This window comes from Pituophis catenifer, unplaced genomic scaffold (assembly GCF_029215685.1).
Source record: "Pituophis catenifer annectens isolate HBS135680 unplaced genomic scaffold, rPitCat1.0.hap2 SCAF_8, whole genome shotgun sequence".
Lineage (NCBI taxonomy): Eukaryota > Metazoa > Chordata > Lepidosauria > Squamata > Colubridae > Pituophis > Pituophis catenifer.
The window spans coordinates 30,295,932-30,314,442 of NW_027256888.1; the positions used below are offsets into that span (position 1 = coordinate 30,295,932).

At 41.0% G+C, this 18,511-nt stretch overlaps 1 protein-coding gene across 1 annotated transcript in view; it reads right to left on the minus strand.

Moving 5' to 3' along the window:
- Positions 1-16,281: 16,281 nt before the first annotated feature.
- Positions 16,282-18,511, minus strand: part of NEK1 (NIMA related kinase 1) — a 93,970-nt gene continuing 91,740 nt past the window's right edge. The window contains exon 35 of the mRNA XM_070948562.1: positions 16,282-16,566. Within this exon, the coding sequence (XP_070804663.1) occupies positions 16,553-16,566 (14 nt within the window). The 3' untranslated portion in view covers positions 16,282-16,552. The remainder of the gene's footprint in view (positions 16,567-18,511) is intronic.

Below are 18,511 nucleotides of genomic sequence, written 5' to 3' on the forward strand. Positions count from 1 at the left end.
GACCCAGGCTGCTATTCCTTTTTTTTTTTATTGTAAAAGTTTTACCATTACATTTTCACCCCATTTTCACCCCCCTAACCCACCCCAAACTCCCCAACCCCCCCTCCCTAACCCCCCCTAACCCTCCCCTCCCCCCCGGACTTCCATAGAATGTACCCCATCATTATCCCCTTTATATAAAAAAAAACCTTGAGCTCTAAACCCCCCCAACCCCCATATCATGTTTCATCTTCACATAGTTCAAATATTTCTATCTTAATATAATATAATATAATACTATCAATAAAAAGCTATTTGATACTTCCTAGTTTGATATTTGTTCTGCACATAATCTATCCACTTTTTCCATTCACATTCATAAGTCTCTTGCGAGCGGTCTTTTAAATATGCTGAAATCTTCGCCATCTCAGCGAAACTGGCCATCTTCAAAGTCCATTCTTGAACAGTAGGCAAAGCTTCATTTTTCCAATATTTACCTATCAACAATCTCGCTGCTGTAATCATATACAAAATCAATTTTGTTTCATCCACTGTAAAACCCTTAACTATACCCAAAAGAAACAATTGTGGAGAAAATTGAATTTTTTTCTTCAAAACATTCTGCATGACCCACCAAATTTTTATCCAAAAAGCCTTAACTTTCTTACAGGTCCACCAAATATGAAAATATGTAGCATCTGTACAATCACACCTCCAAATTTTGGCTGAACATTAGGGTACATACACGACAATTTCTTAGGGTCTAGATGCCATCTATAAAACATTTTGTAAAAATTTTCCCTCAAATTCTGCGACTGTGTAAATTTAACATTCTGAACCCAAATTTTTTCCCATGTTTCCAACATCACTGGTTCTTCAAAATTTTGTGCCCACTTAATCATACAGTCTTTAACTAGTTCAGTTTCTGAGTCCCTTTCTAACAAAACATTATAAAGTCTTTTAATATGCATTGGACCTTTCTCTTTTATGTGTCTAACCAGTTCTTCCTCATGCAGCATAATACCAATTTTTTGGTCCTCTTTCCATCTCAATTGTAGTTGATTATATTGAAACCAAGTTAAATTAATCCCTTCGTCCAACAGTGTCTGTAAAGTCTTCAACTGCCATCTGCCCGCACCTGTAAAAAGAACCTCTTTGTATAAAAACCCCCCGAGTGACATTATATTTGTATTCCACATAATATGACCAAGATCCAGCCATAGCGGTATTTTATAATCCCATTTGGATCGGTGCTTCTTCCAAACTCTCATCAAAGAATCTCTAAGTATATGGCTTTTGAAAACTTTATCCACTTTGTTATCATAGAATAAATAAGCATGCCATCCAAATTCAAGGTCAAAACTTTCTATATTCAGTATTCCAGTCTTTTTCCTTCCAAACCAATCACTTGCTGAAGTTAAAGCTGCTGCTTCATAATATAACTGTAGGTTTGGAAGTTTAAGACCTCCCCTTTCTGGAACATCTTGCATAATTTTCAATTTCACTCTCGGTTTTTTCTCGTTCCAGACAAACTTATTCACTCCAGTTTGCCAAACTTTCAATTGTTTATCACTTTTAAGCACCGGAATCATTTGAAACAAAAAAAGAAATCTTGGCAAAATGTTCATCTTAACTGCTGCTATTCTCCCAAGTAAAGACAGCTGCAGTTTTTTCCACATCTCCATATCTTTCTGTACAACTCGCCACAGTACTTCATAGTTATTTTGAAACAATTTAATGTTTGATTCTGCAACCTGAACTCCTAGATATTTAACCTTTGGTACAATCTCAAAACCTGCCTTGTTTTGAAATTCATGTCGTCGATCTTGTGTCATATTTTTAACTATCATCTTAGTTTTTTTCTGATTCAATCTAAAACCTGATACTATACCATAATCTTGTATAATGTCTTTCATCTGGATTATTGATTCCATCGGATGTGTTAGGGTAACAACCAGATCATCTGCAAATGCCCTTATTCTATAATCCTCTTGCCTTATCACTATACCTTTCAAGTTATTCGAATCCCGTATTGTGTTCAGCAAGACTTCTAGTGTTAAAATAAATAACAATGGGGATAACGGACAGCCTTGTCTGGTCCCTTTTTCAATATTAAACTCTGATGTCAAACTTCCATTAATAATAATCTGTGCCTTTTGTTCTTGGTAAATTGCTGAGACCGCCTGTATAAATTGGTCTCCAAATCCCATTTTTCTTAAAGTCTTTAGTAGAAAATTCCAGTCCACTCTATCAAAGGCCTTCTCCGCATCCAAGAAAACCAGCACTGCAGAGATCTGTTTATTCTTCTCAAGATATTCCAATAGATCTATAACTTGCCTTACATTGTCCTTCATGTATCTGCCCTCTATAAATCCCGCTTGGTCATCATGAATCACCTCTTGAATTACTGGCATCAGTCTGTTGGCTAATACTTTTGCATAAATTTTATAGTCATTATTTAAAAGAGATATTGGTCTATAATTTTCCGGTTTTTTAGGACCTACTTGTTCTTTTGGTATCAAAGTAATATATGCTGATTTCCATGATGGGGGTATTTTACCCCCTTGTTGTATATTGCAAAATAAATCTCTAAGTTGTTCCACCATTTCTGCTTGTAAAGTTTTATAATACACTGCAGTCAGTCCATCTGTTCCAGGAGCTTTAGCTGTTTTCAATTGCTTAATTGCTGCGATTATTTCCTCAACTGTTATAGGATAGTTCATTCTTTCTTTTTGTTGGCTAGTAATTTTTGAGACTCTTTTCTCTTCTAGATATTTTTCTATAAGTCCATTCTGTATATCATCTTTAGCATATAATTTAGTATAGTAGTCTACGAAAACTTCTTTAATCAGTTTTTGTTGAGAAATTTCTTTCCCTCCAATATCAATACTCTCAATAGTCCGTAAACTCTGCTTCTTCCTTAAAGTGTAGGCCAACCATCTTCCCGGTTTATTAGCATTACAAAACGTATTATGTTTCGCATATTGTAAATTTGTTGCAGCTTGCTCCGCCAAGAGCATTTGAAATTGATCTTTCAAAAGTTTTATAGCACCAGATATTCTTTCATCTGTTGGGTTTTTAATGAGTAGCTGTTCCTTATTCTTTATTTCTACTTCCAATTCGAATCTTTTCTTTTGTCGATTCTGTTTGTGTTTAGAGTTCATATAAATGAGTACCCCTCTCATATACGCTTTACTCGCATCCCATACAATTTCAATTGGGGTGCCCTTATTCAAGTTCATCTCAAAAAATTCTTTCATCTGTTTTTTAAGTTCTGTTATATTTTTTTCATATCTAAACAAATTTTCATTTAATCTCCATGACCTTCTCTCAGTCTTTCCCATCTCAATTTCTATCCATACAGAACTATGATCAGTTAAAGTTCTTGGAAATATCTTTGTTCTTTTTGTTTTAACAAGTAGATCGTCTGATAACAAGATAAAATCAATCCTGGAAAAAGATCTATGTCTATCAGAGAAAAAAGTATAGTCCAATTCTTTTGGGTTATAAATTCTCCAAATATCTTTTAATTCCAGATCTTCTTTCATATCAAAAAAAGTCTGTGGTAGTCTGATCCTTACTTTCGCCAAACTCTTTTTATCTAGTTTAGAATCAATTACTCCATTCCAGTCTCCCATTATTAAAATAGATCTGTAATCCCATTGCAATATTTTATTATGTAGAGTCTTATAAAAATGGTCCTGTTGTTGGTTCGGAGCATAAATTCCAATCAAAAGAATTTGACCGTTTGCCGTATGCAATTCAATTGTGATAAACCTACCACCTTCATCTGCTTCTATAATTTTAGCAGACAATCTTTTATTTACATAAATAACCACACCATTCTTTTTTTCCGAAGTTGAAGCTATAAAATGTGTTCCTAATTTAGAGTTTATCAAGTATTTATGATCTTGAGTTCGAATATGAGTTTCTTGTAGACAAATTATATCATTATTAAATTGTCTCAGATATGTAAATAACTTCTTCCTTTTTTGTGGTGAATTTAATCCGTTAACATTCCAAGATAAAAGCCTAATTGTCATCTTGACCTTTCTGAAGCGATGAGCTGCCTTGCCTCGCTTCTTCTGAGGTCTTTGGCCTTGCTCCCCCCATAGCTTCACTTTGTGTGGTGCTTTTAGCTCCCCTTTTATGTTGACTTTCTTGTTGTTGTTTTTCTTTTATTTGCTTGGAAATTGCACGAGTTATGCGCTGGTCCTTAACTTCAGGGATCCGAGCTAGATCCAAAGCAGCATCTCTTGTTGACAAAATTGGTGAAGATTCTAACAGGGATTCCTCCATAAAACCTCCTCCTCCAACAGCTCCCTGCATTTCCACTAATTCCATCCGCTTGGACTGTTGTTCCCTCTCATGCTGAGGTTGCTTTTCCTTATCACTTTTTGTCTCCAACATTGTAGATGTACGTGGGGATGATGATCTTTCTTTAAGAACATTATAATAAAAATATTCCGCCTTCTGAAAAGTATTCAATCGATGGCTCTCTCCATTATATTTCAAAATTATACCAGTTGGGGCATCCCACCGGAATGGTATTTCTTGCTTTTGCAATTCATTCACTAGAAACCTATATTCTTTTCGATCTTTTAACATCTTAGGTGGTAATTCCTTGTAGATTCCAATTTGAGCTCCCTCCACTTGCACAGAGGAAAGAAAGGATCTTTGCAAAATATCATTTCTTATTCTTCTGTCAGTAAAATATATCACCACATCTCTGGGCAATTTTCTTTGTCTAGCCACCCATGAATTCACTCTGTAAATTTTGTCTATTTTATAGACCACATCTGCTGGATCAATTTTTAACAATACAGCCAGGGCATCAGAACAAATCTGTCTCAAATCTTGCCTATCATTCTCTTTTATTCCTCGAAGCCTTATAGCAAATTCCATGGATCGAAACTGTATCATTGTAATTTCATTTTCAACTCTCTGCACTTTATTATCCACATCAACAATTTTAGAATCAGTATCCTTCATTTTGACATTAACTTCTGATTTGAATTCTTCCAGTTTGGAATCCACTTTGGTAATGGTTTCTGCCAAATCAGAAACCACATTTGACAATTTGTCAGACACCTTGTCATAATTCTCTTTCATTGCCTCTTTAAATTCATTAATTTCTTTCTTCATTTCCTGTTGTGATTTTTGAAATTTATCATCCAGAGCCTGGGTAATAAAGTCTTTCAAACTTTGAACATCAAAATCCTTTCCCTCACTCTGCTGACTGGGAGGGGGCTGCTGTTCCAGTTTGTGGGTGGGAGATCCCTCCCCTGCAGCCTTTCCTTCCTGTTTCTTTGAAGCCATTCTGCCAAGTAAATTAACTTTTCTGAAAAAAGGAAGTCTTTTTTTCCCCCCCCCCTTTGCACCTCCACAAAGTCCTTTAAAAAAGTCCCCCAGATTTGATCAATTTAGAAATTAAGTAAGCTGGAACAAGCTCAGGTTTATTTTAAAAAGGAATTTTTCTTCCACTCTTCTCTGTTCGCTTGCTACAAGCAGTGCTACAATGTAGCTTGTTGAAATAGCTTTGCGAGATCACTCTCCCTTTCAGCTCGTTAACACTGGAGCGGCGCCATTTTTTCAAGCCGTTTCCGCTCGCTCTAACTTTTCCCAAATCAGAAGTTCAAAAACAAAGAAATACTTGCAGTTTCTTGGTTTAGGGGTTGAGGTTGTGTTATAGCAAGATTATTTTCCAATCAATTTAAGTGTTTGCTGCAGCCGGCTTGCTCTGACAGGCAGAGTCGTCCCACGCCGTCCGGAGTCTCCGCAAGTTGAAAGGGAGCCGCGCCCGTTTCCTCCCCAGTAGCAGACTTCTGGGGGTTCACGGGGGCTCAACCTGCCTCTTGCTTCCCTCTTCTCCTCAAATCCTCAGGATTTTGGAGTTTTCAAGCCGCTCCCCTCACTCGGAGCGGCTCTACAGGCGGCGGGGGCTGGCGGTCCTTCAAAAGCGACCGTCTTCGCCGGTGGCAGACAAACCCGGAAGTCCGACCCAGGCTGCTATTCCTATTGCCACTGGGGAAGCACAGTGAGGGAACCCCCGTTGCCAGGGGTGAGGAGGTGGTGGTGGCAAGGCCGGGCAGGCCGGGGCTTCCCTTCCTCCCTGTGGCAGCCCATGTGGATCCCAGACAGTGAAGCTTCGGGGCCTTTCCTCGCGGTGTCGATGACAAGGTAGGCAGGCAGGTGAGCGGGTGCAGGGGAGCAATTGGGGGAGTGCTCCTGGCTGGCAAGGGGCCAGCCTTGCCAGGGGCATGCATGTGCACCGGCCAGCTAGTCTTCTGTTTACTGGCATGCATGCATGCGCGACAATCAGCTGCCCAGCTGATCTTTCGGTTTCTGGCACTGCCGCACATGTGAAGGTCAGCTGATTGTCGCGCCCGCATGTGCACCAGTAACCAGAAGACTAGCTGGCTGATGCGCATGCTTGTGCCAGAAACCCGGAAGAGGAATGGGCGATGCCTCATGTTCCAGGTGAAATGGCTCTGTGTGCCATTTCTGGCACGCGTGCCATAGGTTCGCCAACACGGCATTAGGATATCATAGGTTTTTAGGATGACCTTCATGTGTATGAAGGTCAGCACCACCTAAAGAACTGGCAGTTGTAATATACACTTTGTTATGTGTATAAACATATTACAACTTATATGCCGCATGCTCCCATCTTCAATCACAGTGGCATTGACAATCAAAAATCTGAAAATAAGGGAACAGGTCTGTGAGGACAAAGATATTTGGTTGGTAAGGCACAATAGACACAGGATAGACTACAATCTGAAAATCTAGTTTATAGTCATGTAAAGGAAATTTTTATTTATTTATTTATTTTAATTTTAATTTGATTTATATGCTGCCCTTCTCCGGAGACTCAGGGCGGCTTACAATGTGTTAAGCAATAGCCTTCATACTTTTGTATATTTATACAAAGTCAGCTTATTGCCCCCACAAACTGGGTCCTCAATTTACCCACCTTAGAAAGGATGGAAGGCTGAGTCGACCTTGGGCCTGGTGAGAATTGAACTCAGAGTAATTGCAGGCAGCTGGATGTTAAATGCTGCCTTAGGAGGCATTAACCTCCTATGCCACTCAGGCTCCTATACACTATGGTTTTATATATCAGGACATAGTAAAAATCATCTGGTTCTTAGTAGTTCTTAAATATAACATCAGATGAATAATGCATGATATATTACACCATGTCATCAGTTATTTTACAAAAAGAAAAACAAAATGGAGAAGCCATGTGTGAAAAACTAAGTATATCCTTATTGCTTCCATAGGTATGAAGAAGCTAAGTAGCAGCCCTGTGCTACTAATCAAGTGCCGTTGATCAATTGATCATCAGTGAGTGTGACTACCTCTATAAAAGCCAAAGTTTTAGGAGTTTGCTGGTCTCCAGCATTGTGTTAATTATTAATGTTATTATTAATTATTAATTATTAATTGTTAATTGTTAATAATTAACACATTATTTGTGTTAATACAATGCCAAAGAATCAATGATCTTACAGAAGCAATTGTTGCCGCCCATCCAGGGGTGGGTTCTAAATTTTTTTACTACCGGTTCTGTGGGCGTGGCTTATTTTGTGGGTGTGGCTTGGAGGTCATGTGACTAGGTGGGCATGGCTAGCTGGTCAGAGTCGTTTCTGGAAGATCTTCGCACTTACGACCAGTCCTCGCACTTACGACCCGACTCATTTGTTTGCTTTTAACACTGATCAGCTGTAGGACGGCCCTTTGAAGCCCCACAGCAAGAGTTTAAACAGTTTTTTTTCCCTCTAGTCATCAGCTGGGACTCAGGAGGCAGCAATAGATTGGGGGTGGGACCAAATAAAAAGTAAGAATAACGTGGGGGGAGTGGGGGGGTGGAAGGGTGGGAGGGCGGGGGGGAGAACCGGTTCGGTGACGTCATATCGTCACTGCTACCAGCTCGGCCGAACCAGACCGAACCGGGAGGAACCCACCACTGCACCCATCAATCTGGAAAAGGTTATAATGACATTTCCAAACAATTTTATGTATATATTTCCACAGTGAGGAAGATTATTACAAGTGGAAAACATTAAAGACAGTTGCCAATCTTCCAGGAATGAACATCTCAGTAAATTCACCCCAAGGGCAGACCATGCAATGCTCAAGAGAAATTGCAAAAAATAATAAAAATAAATAAATCCAAGAGTTACATCTCAGACACTACAAGCCTCAGTTAGCATGTTAAATGTTAAAGTTTATGATGGTACAATTAGAAAAAAACTGAACAAGTATGGTTTGTTTGGAAGGATTGCCAGGAGAAAACCTTCTCTAAAAAGAACATGGAAGCATGGCTTAGGTTTGCAAAGTTACATCTGAATAAATCAGAAGACTTTTGGAACAATGTTCTTTAGACAGATGAGACCAAAATGGAGATATTTGGCTATAATGTACAGTGCATAAAATCATAGAACTCAGAAGGTGTAATTTTTTTTTCACATGATTACATGTGGCATATTTTTTTAACCTGAAGCAATCAAATCGGGGTCATCTATAGAGGCTTCAACAGTGTCATATGAAAAGCATAACCAGGTGGTTGAAGTCTTGCCCTTTGCATACATGCAAAAAGGGGCAAGTTTTCAATTGTCCCAGTTATGCCTATCATTTGGCACTGTTGATTCCCTTGTCCTCTAGAGCAAATGCTACGCTTATTTATTCTGCTCGTCAAAGACTAGGGCAGTGGATAGTTGCTGCCAGAAAGAATGCCAAGAGATTGAATTACAAGCAGAGATACTGCAGAATCAGAGTGATATTAGTTAAATTTATGAACCATCTGATATTGTAAGTAAGGAAATAAAAAGGGTCTAAGAATCCCATTTGATACTAAATTGGTAACTGCCATACTAACTACTGCTTGGGAGGAGCTCATTGGTTTTATATCATGGGGATTTCACACAGATTCTATTAAAATTGGGGGAGGGGAATCACCAACTGTGAGAACTCCTGATTTATCTAGTTATAATTATGTAAGAATTTTGAATACCTAAACAAAGCTAATCTCAAATAGGAGGGTACTAGAGGAAGTGGAGTAATGTTACCAAAATATGCCTATGTTTTCCTAGTAATTTAAATTCTTTGAACCAAAGTCTCCAGTCTTTTTCAACCCTGGCAACTTTCAGATATGTGGACTCCCAGAATATGCTTATCGATAAAATTACAAAATATAATTCTAGGAAATCATATTCATAATTAACTGTTTTTTATTTGTGAGTCTCTGCTCAACATTCAAATTTCAACATTCCTTAATTCTATTCTCTCAAATTCAATGTTTTCCCTCATTTTTTAGTTTGAAATTTCTAGAAACCCTTTTGGATGTCAACTTGTGTTTCCTTTTCCTTTTTTTCCTTTTGTTAAATATTTTTTCTGAATGTTCACTCTATTAGTATTAAGCATTAGTTATGACCAATTATATTTTCTTCATTGTGGCAGACTTCTTGTCAACTCTGGAAGCCATCTTTTTCTTTGGATCTTCAGGGCTGCCACACTTAGTGCTGTGGGAAACTAGGAGGGGGAATTGCATGGAGTGGTGGAGATATCTAGCCATAATAGCATTCTTTTCTTTGAGAGTCGAGGACACTCTGCCTGCACCTGGAGTGGCATGACTGGGAGGCATCTCCAGTTGGGACGGTGCATTGATTGGACCATGTGATGGACATGTGGGTGCAGGGGAAGGGACTTGGACTCTCTTTTGGGTGGGGTAAACCTGGAAGCTTTCATATTTGGGTTTTCCCAGATGTGCCAATATCTCTAATAAAATGGAACTTTGAGGAATTTATGGCCTTGGAGTCTTCTTTCGTTGGGGGTGTTATTTGGACTCCTGACATTAACCCGAATCTCCATTAAAACTTCAACCAGCTTCCTGATCTCAGGAGTACTGTCTGAGGTCCTGAGCCCCGAACGCCGAACCAACACCGGGTGGCATGAAGACTCAGGGAAGATGGAGGAGAGAACGGAGACCACAGAGTCCGATGATCCATGTCGAGACCCTCTACTCCCCTTCTGAATTTGTGGTGAAGGCAGTGGAGGCCGCTGAAGTGGAACGCCAACAGGGTGCCCAGCCCAAAGAGCAGGTGCCCTGGCAAGCCGTTAAACTGGATCCCTCTCTGCGGGGCGAGACTATGGGAGCCGCACATCCCCAAGAGTTGCTGACCAGGGCGATGCTGCAGGAACAGCAGATGGGGTGAGCAGAGCGGAGCAGACCCAATCCCTTGAATGGAGAGCACCAAGACCGGCTGATCTCAGCGATTCCCGAGAATCGGGCTTTCCACTGCCGACGTGAAGCCAGTCACTGGTGGGTCTACTGGAGTGGTTCGACCAGCTCAGCATGGGCAGCATCGCACAACCTCCTAGTACTGGCCCACCTGACTGGATTCTGGCTCAACCCACATTCACCTTTCCGGGTCAAGGGACCACAGTGGCACCGAGTGGATCGTTGGCCTCATTTCACTCAGCATGAAGCAGATCGCACCATAGCCTTCCCCATTGGTCCCGGTCTACTGGGATAACAGCTCCTGCTGGAGTCAGAGCGGCGCAGGAAGACCCGCCAGGCCAATCCAGTCCAGCACTACAAGGACCACCATTGGGACTGCCGAGACCCAACAGCCCTCTCAGCCGTTGGTCCTCAGATTGCCTCCTGCTGACCAGATCCCCCTGGCTGGGCCTTTTACCCCGGCCAGGGATGGGTTCAATACCAATGGATGCCAGCTCTGGTCCTGCCGCCGGCACTGGCCCCACAGCCAACCCTGGCCCCACAACCAGCCTTGGCAGCTGTTCCTATTCCATGGTTTAGAGCGATGTTTGACGGGACTCTAGGGAAGCTGGCCTACTTCCTCAATTGGGTTTGGTGCCACATGATCGCTATGAGGACCAATATCAGACCGATCAGGACATGATTTCAGCAATCGCGGTTGGCATGAATGAAGGAGAAGCAGCGGAGTGGATAGCTGAACTGCATGACAAGGGAGCCCTGGAGCTGGAAGATGCAGATGAGTTCATCCAACTGCTCCAAGGCCAGTTCGAGGACATGGCCACCGGATAGAAGCTGAGGCCCAGATCAAAGTGTTGAATCAAGTGGGCTGACCCCTCAAAGAATTAGTGTGGGAATTCTGGAGGCTGGCTGGGAAACTGAGAGACTGGCCTGAACGCCTCCTCGTCTACCATTTCAAAGAAGCCCTTGACCCAGACTTCAGACAAGCCTGTGGCATCAGGGGAGTTGCAGAACATATACAAGCCTGGTACAACACCACAGTGGCCATGGATCTGGAAATCCACCCCCATCAGAAGCTGACCAAAGAGAAACCCCATCGGAAGCCAACCGCAAGAAGACCTCTGGGCTGCCTAACTCCAGTCAAGCTAACTGATGTGCCGCAACTCACGCCATCCAGGATGATCAAGTGCTACCAATGCAGTCAGCATGGGCACAGGGCATCTGAGTGCCTGGCCACTGCCCCAGTCCCTCAGGCCCGGACCCACTCCGCAACCCAGGGGAAAGGAACCCTAAGGAAGCCACCGGACAAGGAGAGAATCGCCAAACAGGCTGTTGAGGTTCCTCTCCTTCCAGCTGGGAATGAGGAAACTCCAGCAAGAGAAACCCCTCTGGGCTCCGCCAAAGGGAGCAGTGGTGAGGACAACCCAATGGTAAATGAAGCTATCCACCCCTTCACCATCAAAACTCAGATTGTAGTGCTGGAAACGGGAGCCCAAGGGGAAGTAGAGGTCGTCATAGATACTGGCTGTATCAGGTGCCTGATCAGCCTCCCCATAGTCCAACAGCTAGGGATAGGCATGCCCCATCCATTTTGAACAGGTCAGTGAGAGGCTGATAGGCAGGGGCATTGCCACCTTGGTCACAGAACTTGTTAGATGGGGCATCACTGAGAGCTCATCCAATTCGTCATAGCTCCCAAAATGACTGAGTCAATCATATTGGGCCTCGCTTGGCTAGACAAATGGGGATGTCACCATTCCAGAAAAACCTCTGGAATGTGGGAAGACGGCTACTGAAAGCTAAGAATAGGCATCGGCCCACTGCCGCCCATCAAACCAGATAGATGCCAAAAGGCCATGAACCCCAGCAAGCCCCAGCAAGTGGGAAACCGCAGCTCCAGCTGCAGAAAAACTTCCCGGCAGGGTGGCAACAGGACTTCTTCAGGCCTTTTTCAGCCTGTAGTTTTTGGCACAAAAAGCCTGCAGCCACTTCTTTTTCAGCACAAGAAGCCTCTAGCCGCTGCCTCTTTGCCAACCAGAACCCAGCGGGCAGCGAAAGAGGCCTGAAGAAGTCCTATCGCCGTCGTTGCCACCCTGTTCTTCATGCCGCACCCCATTGCCTGTCAGTGCCGCTTGCAGCCAGACCCAGCCAGGAGAACGGCCTGAGGGACGGAGGGATGGCATCGTAGCAGAGCTGCTTGGAAGGCAGCCAAAAACTACAGGTGGCTGGCCCTTGCTGGCTCCAAGGTGCAGATGAAGGTGAGTGAGGTGGAGGCCGAGCGGGCGGCATGCGAGGTGGAGGTGCCGTGGAAGGCCAGAGCCAGGGAATGGCGAGTTCCCCGACCTGGCCAAGGCAAACGGCAAGTTGGTGGATGTTCTGGGGCCTCACGCAATAGCGCATCCCTAGGCCCCAACCTGAAGTGAAGGGCGAGCAGGCGGCATGCTTACTTTTGGTGAGCAGAGTGGGTGAGGCAATTAGCTGGGCCGCATGGCGAAGGCAACATATATAGGGCGTGGTGGAGCATGGTGGGTGGAGCGGGTGGGTGGGGCCAGGGCCAGCCAAAGGTAGTATTTATCAGTTTAGTGGAGCAGTTAAAATTATCGCTACAGATTCGCATGAACTGGTCCAAACCAGCTGAATACCACTTCTGAACCACATCCAATGTGATGTTCTCCCAATAGGGCCCCAAGCCATCTGGCAGAGCCAGGTCCTCAGGCTCCTGAAGAAGAGTGAGAGCCAATTTCACCTCACGAAGTAAGATGTTCTAAAGAACAGGAACCACAGCAAATTGGCTGCCTTGCTTCCTTTGCATGCCTTGCAGTACGAGGATAGGAAGTTTCCTTAACCAGCCCAGTGTCTCACATATGAAATATTTGGGATTGAGATATTTGCAGCATAACCATCAAATAATTTTGTTATCACTTTTCAAGAATGCCCAGCAAGAATTTATGTTTCAAACTATAAGGATTTTAGGTTTCTTTAATTCTTTCTATATGCTTCCACCACCAGTGATTGCTACTGCTCTGTAAATTTTACTACAGTGTTTCCCCAAAAATAAAACAGGGTCTTATTTTCTTTTGACCCCCGAAATAAGTGCTTGGCCTTATTTTCTGGGTGCCTTATTTTTTTTGAGGTGCAGGAGGAGCGAGCTCGCCATATCTGGGGAGGAGGAGGCACAGAGCTGCAACCATCGGAGCTGGCGAGTCCAACAACGACCAAGGCTGTGGTGGCGGGAGATGTTAGGAGAGCACTGGCCAGCTGCTCGTCAGCAGGCTGCTCTCTTGGCCAGGTCTGACTGCCAATGGCACCGGCAGGCAACAAAGTGCGCAGCTGGCGTGAAGAACAGAGAGGTGACAGGACTTCTAGCAATAGCACAACACAGCCGCTCACAAGCTATTCGCCCCTGCGGCTGTGCACACACTTCCAGCCATGTTTCCCAGGACTCTGCACCATGCCATCGGCTCTGCCACGCCGCTGGGTTTGCTAGGGTTTGCGGGGGTGGCCTCCAAGAGGCTGTTCCGCATGGATGGCAGGTGCGTGTGGGGCACGTGGGGCACGTTCCTTCCTCCCCCTGAGGAAATGGCAGGGACCAGCTGCACAGGTGCTTCAAAGGCCTTATTTTCGGGGGAGGGCTTATTTTAGTGCATGCGCTCAAAAGCCTGATTGGGCTTATTATCCGGAGAGGTCTTCATTTTGGGGAAACACGGTATAATGCAATACTAATTATGGCTAAGTGGGATCTCTTTATCTGTGTATAATTCCAAGGGAATCTGGATAGTCCTATCCTGCAAAGGGAGATTATGTAGTATGAATTTTACAGAGAATGGCCGGCAGTAGTTCTAAAATAGCTGTGATACATTAACACAATTTGGACAAGGCAAAACTATGTACAAAGAGGATTTCCTCCAGGCTTACTAAGACCAAATTATTATGTGCAGAAATTCTATATTTTCTTCCCCTTTGAAATATTTAAAATACAATTTTATGATCAGGGAAAATTAGGCAGCAAAAAGATACATCTATTCATAATGTTCATTTGCAATCTAGACACATATCATTCCCTGCTCAAGGATTCAACAATTGACAATAAAGATTGTATGAGTTGTTAAGATGCATGTAAATTGTTCAATGTTTTCTTTCCTTGTAAGTGTCAAGTATCAAACAAATTACCTCGGAGACAGTATAAATTTTTTAAAAATGTACATCTGTTTATGTAGTCAGTTAATTAGAAAGTCAATCTGTTTATAAACCTTTGTAGAATCCATAGAAGACTAATAACATTTTAGTTTCGGGGTTCAATGTCAAGTATACTTAGTCCTCTATTTAAGTGAATGAGAATTTGCTTACATTTCTTTCAAATGCAAAATAAGCTATTTATCTATTTTGTGAGCCTCTTAAAACTGCAGGGAGGGAATATTCAACAGATCAAGAGAAAACAATATAAAATGCCTTTTAAATTTTATTTTCTATCATTTAGTTTAGAACGTTAGTTTAAATCCAGCCAATTGTCTATTCTTGTAGATTTTGTTCATTGTCTATGGAGTGAACATTCCATGGAAAGCAGTTTCTACCTCAACTAATGATTATATAGTCAGCAAGGAAGTGTCTTGCCTTTTGCCATCTGTGTCACTGCGTTTTTTTATTTCCCAGCTGAGCTTCATTATTTTTGGACTAATAGACTTACTGTAGTTTGCCAAGTTCCTTATCAGTATTTTACTACGCATGTCCGCATTCTTTCACATTCCTTCACACTCTCTTTCCTTTGTTCTCTTGCCAGAAAGGTCCGGCTGAGAAATACCCGGCAAGAACTATTTCAAAATGTAGCAATTACTTTTCTTAGTTAATGAGGTGTTTTATTTTCTTTATAACAAATAAATGAGTTATTAGAGAACTTTTCTTCGCGTTTCTTTTCAGAATATTGCAACTTGGAGAGGCCTCAATCCATCCTCTAATTAAACCAGGGTGATTTGTCCCAGAGCCAAATATGGGATTAATCAATGCCCTGACAATCTAGAACCTACATTTATTTTCATAAAAGATATGTATATATTTCTCTATAATTGCCTGAAGTGTACACTAAATGTTAGTTTAAAATACAAAATATAAATACGTTTTAATTTTGTTTCTTTTTCCTGCAATATAAACTTGGAAATTCATTAGCTGCATAAATCAAGAAAATCCAAATCCAAATAAACAACATCTCCAATATTTATTTCATATAGTTATAATTACTTTAAAAATTTAATTATACTTTATATACATTCCACTTTCCATTGTTAGCCAGGAAATACAGAATTATATATTCAACATAAACCACTGTTATACAGCTGATTCAGCTGGTCAATACTATGTTACATACTATAAATGCTTTGATTCATCATCTTGCAGAAATTCTCTCTCTCCCTACTAAAGAATTACTTTTCAGTGAGAAGCGGAGGAAATAAAATCCAGCTTTTTCCTTTTAAACAACCCAGCTGTAGAATATGCATCTAACTTTCAAAACAACAGCAATACTGCATTTGTTTTTGCTAGGATGGCCTTGTTACAGGTGAACGAAAAAAGCAGCAGACTTTGCTGTGTACATAGTACTCTAACAAGAAACTTTCATTCTGAAAGCTCTTTTTACAGTGGAAAATCACTTAATGCTGCAAGCTGATAAAAATTGTATTGAAACTGAATTGAGGGGTTTCAAGCAGAAAAATGATAAACTGATCATGTCACAAATTCTGAGATTTGTAAATAATTTTACAATCACATTCTACAGAAAAAATCAAAACTAAAGTTTATATTAAATGCATGTAAAATGTTCCACTAATTTCAGGGAAATGTATGCATTTCCATGTTGTATGCACTTAAAATCAAGTAGTATTACTGAAAAATGGTCATCCTACGCAGAAAACAAAGTCATCTTTAAAAATTCCACCAATAGCAGTCAAGGTTTTTAAGAAAGTTGTTAGGAGCACAAAAATATATTATTTTGTTTGTTCCTTCTTACTGTTTAGATAAAAAGAAAAAAACAATAATAGCGATTGGTTCATGTGCTTGTTCACACATGATACTTTTAAACGGTAAATTATTTCTGAGTCAGTCTTTCTATTCCTTGTCATTCATTATAAATAGAACACAGTCTTCAATGTGTTACTGAAGGATTGAAGCTATATATCAACATATATTTATAAAATGGTGAAGAGTCATTTTTTTTCCCATTTTCTTCTTGCAACCAACAGGATTTTAAGTCTGTTCCAATAAGGTGTTATTTTTGTTGTACAGTTTGTTATTACAGAATAAAATCCATACACCTGCTTTTGCTTAGAATGTCACCAAAGCATGTTATTCATCATTGTCTGCAAAGAAAGATTTTAAAATATTTAATTATGGGAAAAACAATTTTTAGCAAGCAGACTTTCAAAACTGCTAATCTAGTAAAAGACAACAAACACTACCCTCTAAGAAATAATGAAAAAGTACTAAGTAAATAAGAAATCTTCTATTTTTATACTTAAATATTTTTTACTTAAACTTTTATAGTTAAAGTCTTCTCAATTTAATTTTTAATTTTACCATGATTCATGTTGTTTTATATATTAAAGTTTTAGAGACATATACTTCACTTATGTAACAAAAGCTAGTTTTAATAAATAGCATGGTACAAATATAACGTTTAAGTATCTATCAGAAAACTAGTATTTAACTTGTAGGAGCATCATATACCTTTTCCCCTTTACTTCTGCAACCTTCCATCTCTGTTTTGGAAGCTATATTAGATCTGCATCAATTTAATTTATTTATTTAGCATAATAAAACAGAACCTTGGGGTACCCCACTGCATACTTCCCTCCGTGTAGATGCAGTTCCATTGAGGACTACACGTTGAATGCGGTTACAAATCCATCTGGTGGTGATGCTGTCTAACCCACATTTTTCTATCTTATCAAGTAATAGGTTATGGTCTACTTTATCAAATGCTTTACTGAAGTCCAAGTAAATTATATAGACAGCATTCTTCTGGTCCACTAATTGTGTCACTTCGTCAAAGAATGCAGTAAGATTTGTCTGGCATGATCTGGTTTTGACAAACCCATGTTGGCTTTTGGTTGTTTTGTTTGCCTCTAGGTGTTCGCTAATTCGTTGCTTGGTTATCTTTTCCAGAATCTTCCCTGGCATTGAGGTCAGGCTGATAGGTTTGTAGTTTCCTGGATCTATTTCCCCCACCTTTTTTGAAGATGGGAACTACATCAGCTCTTTTCTAAACTTCTGGCAGTTCCCTAGTGCTCCAGATCTTTGAAAGATATAGTTCAGTGAACCCTTAGAGTGTAATCAATCTGGTCCTGGTGATTTGAACTCGTCTAGGGTGGACAGGTGCTCACTTACCATTTTCTTCCCTATTTTAACTTGTGTTCCTAATCTGTTTTTTGTGGTGCTGTTTTTGATAGGTTGGACTGTTTTTTCCCTTTGTGTAAAGACAGATGCAAAAAAACGAATTAAGTAGTTCTGCTTTCTCCCTGTTGCTTGTCACCTTCTTGCCACTGTCTCCCACCAATGGACCAATCGTTTCCTCGACTTTTTTCTTGTTTTTAACATGTTGGAAGAAGCCAGGGGTGAAATCTAATTTTTTTTGCTACCAGTTCTGTGGGTGTGGCTTAATTAGTGGGCGGGGCTTGGTGGTAAGGTGACTGGGTGGGCGTGGCGAAGTCAATGTCACTTCTTTGCCCTTTTTTAACCTACAAAACACAACACAACACAACTGGCTCACCCACAATGTAAAAGCAGCTATGCTAGACCCAAAATGGCCCCCCAACAAGCAGGAACCTCACACAGCCACAAAGAGCCCAAAAAAAGAACTTTCACACTTTACACACACAAAACTCCACTTACAGCTTTGAGAGATTTTGTGTGTTTGTGTAGTTAGAGTGAAACACTACAGAAACACACTAAATCTCAGAAAGCTGCACAAATATTTTATTTTAATTTATTTTTATATAAAAGCAGCTAAATTTAAAACTTCCTAAACTTTAAATGGCTAGGTCTAAAAAAAGAACAACTTAAAAAAAACCCCAATTAACTATTTTTTTTAAAGCTCCCAAAGGGGGAAAAAACTTACCCAATAAAACAGGGGTCTCCAACCTTGGCAACTTTAAGACTTGTGGACTTCAACTCCCAGAATTCCTCAGCCAGCTTTGCTGGGAGATGAAGTCCACAAGTCTTAAAGTTGCAGATAGAGCTCTCACCGATGAGCTTGATTGCAAGCAGGGATATTCAGTTGCTTGCTGATGCAATGGATTGCAGGTA